This window comes from Carya illinoinensis, chromosome 15 (assembly GCF_018687715.1).
Source record: "Carya illinoinensis cultivar Pawnee chromosome 15, C.illinoinensisPawnee_v1, whole genome shotgun sequence".
NCBI classification, from domain to species: domain Eukaryota; kingdom Viridiplantae; phylum Streptophyta; class Magnoliopsida; order Fagales; family Juglandaceae; genus Carya; species Carya illinoinensis.
Genome location: NC_056766.1, coordinates 9,204,788 through 9,213,165, shown reverse-complemented (window position 1 = coordinate 9,213,165; position 8,378 = coordinate 9,204,788). Strand labels below are relative to the sequence as shown.

Sequence of the window (8,378 nt, the reverse complement as noted above, 5' to 3'; positions counted from 1 at the left end):
GAAGATCGACCCGAGGGCGATCCTATTGCTGCTGAGGTTGGTGACGATGAGCGGGACCAGGATTTCTACATCCTCACTGGCACGGACCGCACAAAGCTCGATAGGCCGAACTCCTTCAGCCAGAATCAGCTGCTGCCTTTCTTTCGCATGTTGCACATTTTTGTTGCAACAAATGTAGACCCGGTGGCACATAAGAGCACATTCAGTCGGGCTCGTGCACAGTTCCTGATTGGCTTGGCACGTGGTGAGCCCATTGACTTGCCCCTTGTTATATTTGAGCGGATCCGTTACGAGGCCAGCATCGTTACCACGGATAATCTCCCGTACGGAGTCATCATCAGCCGCTTATTACTAGCCCGGGGAGTGCCACTCCAGGCGGAGGAGATGGTGATAAACCAGATGAGCCCTATCGACATAACCACACACCGCCGGAGCATTGCACAGGGGAGAGGCTCAGCTCGGCGTCAGTCTGGTCCTACGCCAGATCTTGTTCCCCCGACTGAGTCTGGGGCCGATGTTGCTCGCCCGTCGGCGAGTACTAGTCAGCAGCCGGGAGTTACATCTGCTGGGGATGTGCGACCTGCTTGGGTTGATACAATGATGACAGATATGAAGGCGCATATAGACCGACAGATCGATAGACAGATTGCACATATAGATCAGGCTGTCGCACATCTTGCACATCATGTAGATGTGCTAAACAATAAGGTTGAGACATTGACTGAGGAGTTTCGATCTTTTGTAAACCAGCAGTTCTGAAAGTGATTTGTAAAAATTTATCATTCGAACGTTTTTTATTTTCGACATATGTAATGGACACAAATATTTAATGTATGTATTGTGTAGCTTAATTTCTACTCTTAATTTTTTTTAATATAACGTTACTCAACCTTACTATTAAAAAAATATATATTATGGTTAATTTATGTAATTTAACATATAACGTTCGAACTTTATCACATTAACGTTCGAACATTAGCGCTAATATATTCACGTTCGCACGTAATAAGTTAAAACGTTCGAACGTTCGCGCTAAATTTTTTTACGTTCGCACGTAAATATACATAACATTCGAACGTTACTGTGACGTGCGAACGTATTATGTAAAACGTCCGAACGTTTTGAAATTCTTGCCCAACATTTAGTGACAGTTCTCACAAACCGTCACAATAAATACCTTTTAGTCACAGTTTAGAAACCGTCACTATTTATAATCTGTCACTAAAAGCCATATTTGTTGTAGTGCATATATAGCTAGGTATAATCGACCTTATAGATCACATTTTTATGATCATGTGGATCGTGTGGCTCTTAAAGCTATTTTTTATTAATTATATTGTATATAGTAATTTAACCCTTTATTCTGTTTCGCTTTAAATTTCAATTTGTTTAGGGTATATTCCAAACTGTTTTGGCAATTTCATCTTGAAATTATGTCACAGTGGCATCTATTGTAATTTTTGTAATTCTTCTTCATTTTTGTATTGTCCAAGTTTCCCAATCTCAGCTCAACGTCTACAAATAGCAGATCCCAACTTCCTCCCCTACATGATCTCTCATTCTCTCAGTGTCTAGTCCTTCACGCCGTGAACGTGGCATCAGCATGCATGCATGTAGCTAGCACTCGGTTTTAGACAACCAGAGCTTAACAAAAGGGGAAATCAAAGCTGTATGTTTGCTAATTTTCTATTATATATTTTAGCTCAGTGTTTATATTTTGCACGTACGTACATTTGCATTTTAGCTAAATCAGTCTTGGGTTTTGGTCTTATAACTTTCATAACTTATTATTGATCCGAGATCTTTTTTTGCTGAGATACGATGCACATCTATAATTTTTGTTGTATTAAAGGGTGATATGTTAGATTGTAAAATCACTTTTAACATAAAGTACTAGATCTACCGTATTATATGAAATCATATCAATTCGTAAATTTACTTTTGTAGAATATTTTTGTAACCATAACAGTTGTCTTCTAATTATATACTTCCTTACTCTCTATATTGGTATATATGTTTGTTTCCAATATACAAAATGAGTTGCTGGAAGGCCTGTCCACAAAATCCACGAGTTTTAAGGCTGATTGGAACACTGATCTGTAGCGCAATGAGCAGTCACCAAATTACAATTTGGTAACATAGCCTCATGCTTAAGCTCTCACCATCCCTTCTAAGTTATTAGTTCCTTTACTATTTTACAAAGAGAAATGCTAGGTTCGCATAGCATCTCTTTGTCATCTTGGAAGATCTCTTTGTAAACCTAACATTTGTGGTCTTGCTTTAGGCTATAAAAAAATAATTATAAGATGGATAATAATGCAAATGTTAGCAATGCCAATAAGCCAGTAAGATTCAAAAAAACCAAATCCTGTTAAAAAATTGACAAGCGCTCGGTTTCCAAACGCTGCATATATAGCCCAGAACTCCTCACATGAAGTAAAAGCTAGTGGTAACTGACGCTCCAATGGCGGCACCCTGCGATTTTTTGAAACTTCAATCAACGTTATTTTGGAAGAAACTATTTTGTGATGGATTATCCAATTAATTATAAGTACTCTTGAAACGAGTGGAAGAAGATTATACATATGTATTAGGTGTAGTTTAGATAGTGAGATGAGATAAGATAGTTTTAGATGAAAGTTGAATAAAATATTGTTAAAATATTATTATTTTTATAAAATTTGAAAAAGTTGAATTGTTTATTATATTTTGTGTAGATCGCTGTGCAGGCCTTAATTTTATTTTTAATCACTTTATGTATCAATCTCTTCCAATACTCAAGGCCCCAGAGTTTTCCAACTCTAATATATATATATATATATATCCGAGTCCGCATTTGTTGGCACACGCACGTTCTATATTTTTAATCAGCACACTTGACGTTTGAGCTAAACCATTCATTACTAGTTTTCTTAACATTCACTTCTATATGTTGCTGAATATCAGGATGCTATGCGATATTAATGCATATCTTATTCAAATTGGTTGATTTTCTTCATTTTTTTTTTTTTTTTTTTTTGCATATGTTTGTTTTCTATTTTTTATTGCCTTGAGTGATTTTTTTTCTTTTTTTCTTTTTTTTTTTTTCCGATACTATGGAAATCTATTTAATTAGGTTGCATGAAGATCGTAGTGATTAATTTTTTGTGCCATTTGTTGCTTTTTTCCTCGTGAAGTTCAAATTTTGAATGTGAAATTTAGGCTTTTGGAACTGAACTATATTTCATTGATTGTTCTCTTATGTTAAAGAATTAGGTGAAGAAATTCTTGACCTTAACATAAAACATAGAATAAGTCCAAATAATTGACTATGAAAACAAGTTACATCCATCTGTATCTATTCCGAGGGGGAGGAATGAGCTAGTATGAATCTGAGTAAAATCCCAGGCTGCTAAATCCTTGGGTCCCCAACATTTCTTGCTGTGAGTACCTTTAATCCCATTCATATATATGCATCAAGTCCAGCAACTTTGAATGACTCCATTCATATGCATATCTGTATCTTATTCTACACGTTGCAATTTGAACCAGACATCAAACGAATTTTGATCCATGATCAAGAAAAAAAAAAAAAAAAAATCCTTCACTTCTATGTTTTTTTTTTTTTTTTAAAAAAAAAAAAAATCAATCTTCTTTCTTTTTCATTTGAATAAACCTTCCTTCCACGAGATTTCAAATATGTTTCTAACTAGTAGCTGTAATTCCCTTTTTCTTTTCAAGGCTGTCTCGAAGAAAGAAAACTTTATACTTGGAGTTAAAAGTTGTATAGTAGAAAGAAGAATCGCGACAATACCTTGCATTCATTTCTTCAATTCTGTAATCCAAAAGAAGGATATAATGCCCATAGATCAGGACATTCCGGGAAGACACATGAGCAAGGCATGGGAGCTATGGAACATCAGGGTAGGCATTCTCTTCAGCCTTCTATGGCAAATCATTCTATTTTTGGGTGCTCCCATGGGAAAACGCACGGGAGATAGGTTGGTCATTCTGCTAGTCTCGTGGTCATACTTTTACGCTGAATTGGCAACTAGCTTTGCTGTCGGGCTCATCACCAGCATCCAAAGTTCTAAGCATGGTGAAACTAGTGACCTCTATGCATTTTGGGCTTCGTTCGTGCTGTTACATCATATTGGTGGCCCGGACACCATAACTGCTTCTGTGGAAAACGAGCTCTGGCCAAGGCAACTTGTTACCATAATATCCCAAGTTTTCGCGACGTTGTTGATCTTCCCCCCAACACTACCGGAAAGCAAGCTGTGGCTCCCAACTTCCCTCATTTTCTTCGCAGGAATCATCAAATGTGGTGAAAGGACACGCTCTTTATATCTTGCAGACTGGCGTAAATTCCGAGAAACCATGCTTCCGAAACCAGATCCTGGACCAGAGTACGCGAAGCTCATGGAGTCCTTATCTTCAAAGAAAAAGGCTAGACTTCCTACAGCAATGTCACAAGAAGTAGAAGCTGTTATTAAAGAATCAAAGGTCGCCTTCAATTGTGATCCTCAACAGAGCGTGAAGAAAGAAAGTCTAACTTACTTTGAGGTGGTGAAATATGCTTACAAACACTTCCATAATACCTTAGTGGGGCTCGTTGTTGATCTCACCGGCCGGCATGATCGACATGCGAGCCGATCATTTTTCTGCAATTTAGCTGCTGAAGATGCGCTTGAAGTGTTGGAGGTTGAACTCAATTTCATCTACGAAATTCTCGATACCAAGGTATATGTAGTGCATAGTCTCACAGGATACATTTTCCGCCTGCTAACCATTCTTTCAGTTTGGGCGTCCCTAGCGATCTTTTGTTTAGATTGCAAGCAAGGTTTAGATAAGTTTGATATTGGAATCACCTACACCCTGCTAATCTTTGCATCGAGCCTAGAGACAATAGCACTCTTCAACCTCATTTTCTCGGATTGGATAACAGCTTCTCTCGACCAGGAAAAAACAAATCCATGTGTCTGGACCATCTTCGACAAATATCTCAAAATTAGAAGGTCAAGGTGGGCTACATACATGGATGTTTCTGGCAACAAGTTTGATAAGAGAGCTACATCAGTATTATTTCGCAGGTGGTCTGAATCTGTGGCAGGATTTAATTTGATAACATACTGCCTCCGGCAACTTCCGAAAAATTCCCATGGAGAAAACAAGTACTGCCTTGGCATTTCTAAGATCACTACTAATTTATTGGACTATATACGGAGAATTTGTCGCCAATATGTGGTTGAACCATTGGGTGCTCAGGATTTTCTAGATGAGTTGAAATATGCATCCAAAAACCCCTTCACAGAAGATCTATGGAGATTAATCTTTTACGAACTACATGGGCAATCTGGAAAGGTAGAGGAACCTGAAAATACTGGGAAGATGAGTTCAGCTAGAGGTGCTTACGTTCTGGAAGAATACAGAAACAAGGCCACAGGCGGGGATGTAGTACTTTTTGAAACACTAAAAACAGATTATATTGAAAATGTTACCTTTGATGAGAGCCTTCTGCTTTGGCACATTGCTACTGAACTCTGCTATCATGGAAGTGAAGTCGATCACGATAAATTCATCAGTAAGCTCCTTTCAGATTACATGCTATATCTCTTAGTGATGAAACCTACTATGATGTCTGCTGTGACAGGTATTGGGCAAATTAGATATAGAGATACGTGTGCTGAGGCTGAAAGATTCTTTCGCAACAAGGGACTAGGACCAAACGATAGGGAAAATGTTGCTTGCGAAAACCTCCTTGCTGTGAATACAGAGGTTAAACCTATTTATGTAAAGGGAGATAAAAGCAAGTCTGTATTGTTTGATGCATGCATGCTAGCCAAAGAGCTTCAAAAATTGGAGAAGAAGAAATGGAAGGTAATCAGCGAAGTGTGGGTGGAAATGTTGGCATATGCATCGAATCATTGCAAACCAGATGCCCATACTGAGCAAGTAAGTAGAGGTGGACAGCTTATCAATCTTGTTTGGTTGTTGATGGCTCATTTTGGCCTCGCTAAGCAGTTTGCATTCAGTACTACTGTTGGCCCTGCAAAATTGATTGTGGGCAAGTAATTTAATCAATGTTGATCTTTGTATTCACTTCTTTATGAGTTGTCTGTTTTTAGGCAAGCCGACCTTCTATTTCTGAATGGTTTGCCGGGATCAAGTGACATTAATGGTCGTAATCCTGGATTATTTGTAATTATTAAATAAAGATAATGTGCGTGTTTGTGTGATTTATATATACACTATAACAAACACCTGTCTTTCCCTGGAGGCACTGTGGTGGCAAAAGGCATGACTTCGGTAAGAAAAACTCTTTACTCACTAATTTCAATCGTGGGATTCTAATGAAATAAAATTGGTGAGATAAAGTCTTTTTTCCGACAAAAGCCGAACTTGGGAGAAAAAGCTACTTTTCCGACTATGAAAACGACGAAGAAAATGTCGCTCCCAGATAGGAATTAACAATCTCGCTCCAAGATGAGTGCTCCCCACCTCCCTAGTGAGTTAAACCCGTCCTAACTACATGTTCATTCTGTTTTACCCAAAACCAGATCAACGATCTCTAACCAAATTTTCAAAGAAATCTTCCAACTGACTGAGTGCGTTAATTTCAAATCTTCCAACTGAGTGCGTTAATTTCAAATCCCTTGAACCCGTTACCATTATTCACTACCATTACCATTCATTCACTCTGAACCATCATCCATCTTCCACAAAATCTCAAAAATGTCCAAAACGAACCTCTCCAGCACCCAAGAGCATCAAACTCCAAACAACCCTGAAAATGCATCCCAAACTGCTGAAAACATCTGGCAAGATTTGAACCTCGAACCAGAAAATGATCTTGCACTTCAACTCTCTGCTTTGGTTCTAATAGGTTGTATTATTTCGTCCAGACCACTCAACAAGCATGCTCTACATGCTACCATCAAGTCAGCATGGAGCTTTGCACCAGTGATTAATATAGAAGATCTGGATGTTAATACTTTCCTATTCACTTTCACTACAGAGCAAGAGAAGATCAGGGTACTTGAACAAAGGCCATGGAATATAAAAGGGTTCCACGTGCTGATTCGTGGCTGGCCACCGGGATTGAGTTTGCAAGAAATAAACCTAAAGAGATCAGTGTTTTGGGTGCAAATACATGGACTTCCTTTAGAGTTCATGACCAGCCAAAATGCTGAAACAATTGCCACGAAGCTTGGAAAATTCATACAAGTAGAGAAAATAACCAGCCCAAGAATTCTCTTCAGAAGATTCATGAGAGTGCAAGTAGAAATCAACGTGGAGAATCCACTCTCTGAAGGGTTTCCGTTAGTCCGAAAGCACAGGCCAGCAACGTGGGTAAGCTTTAAATATGAAAGATTATCAGACTTTTGTTACTGCTGTGGATGTCTAGGACATATTCAACAAGCATGCTCTATCCTCCATGTTGTGCCTCCGGCCTGTCCAAAAAATACACAAGACAATTTTAAAGTGGTTCAGCAAATTGCTTACGTCCACTGGAACCTCTTTTATAGAATTTATATGAGATTTACAAAACACTCTTGAAATTCTATTTCTCTCTCTCACGTTCCTCTTTCTCTCTCCACCCACTGCACAAATTACACTAGCAGAGCTCTCCTTTTATAGGAGAGCAATGGGGGGACACACACCCACTCCTCTTGACCAGAAGAGCCTCTGGAGGTGAGTGGGTGGGTGGATGGTTGGTGAGAATGGGGTGGGTGGCTGCAAACCCAAACCCATTTCACACTTGGGGGGTTTATTCAACACTCCAAACTCAAACTACAGTTTCCAACTTTGGACCGTGGATGCGAGCTGAAAGCCAGAATGCAAGGAGGAATGTGCAAGCTGAAGATTATAATCCTCAGGAGCAAAGAACTGTAGATACACTATATTTTGATAATCACTCAGATGTAAATGAAACCAGGCAGTTTTTCCCTCTAAGATCAAGTAAAGGAAAAGAGAAAATGCAGCAAACAGAGACCGACTGCATGAAAACATTCAGCAATGCATGGAAGAAGATCCCAACATACAAACAGAGGCAATGCACTGAAGTGGAGTTTAGCAATGGGCAAGAAGAAGGAACTGTAGCAGGAAACAAAAACTACACGAACGTGGGACTTGGAGATCTTTTCACAGAGACACGTGTACACCAAGCAACTCAGGGACAACTTTGTCAGAATCAAATCACTAGAGGAAACACTGAGCTTTTCTTACACTCAATAGCCAGATTAAAATTCCCAAAAGCCAAGAAAATCACAACTTTCCATATTGCCCAAGAAGATCCGATGGCTCAGCAAGCGCCTCCCTCATTAATCAGCAGCCCATCCTCTTTAATCTACATCAACTCAAAACACAGTGTAGCACCGTCGGAGCAGACAAAGCCC

The 8,378-nt window shown here is 39.1% G+C and overlaps 1 protein-coding gene across 1 annotated transcript; it reads left to right on the top strand.

Annotated features, from left to right (window-relative positions):
- Nucleotides 1–1,565: 1,565 nt before the first annotated feature.
- LOC122297689 lies at nt 1,566–6,154 on the top strand. Its single transcript, XM_043107829.1, has 2 exons — nt 1,566–1,669; nt 3,721–6,154. The coding sequence occupies exon 2, from the start codon at nt 3,838–3,840 to the stop codon at nt 6,052–6,054; it is 2,217 nt and encodes a 738-aa protein (XP_042963763.1). The 5' UTR covers nt 1,566–1,669; nt 3,721–3,837; the 3' UTR covers nt 6,055–6,154.
- The last annotated feature ends 2,224 nt before the right edge of the window (nt 6,155–8,378 follow it).

Excerpts from the sequence above, each read along its gene's own strand:
- LOC122297689 (XM_043107829.1), top strand. The coding sequence starts at position 3,838 with ATGCCCATAGATCAGGACATTCCGGGAAGACACATGAGCAAGGCATGG.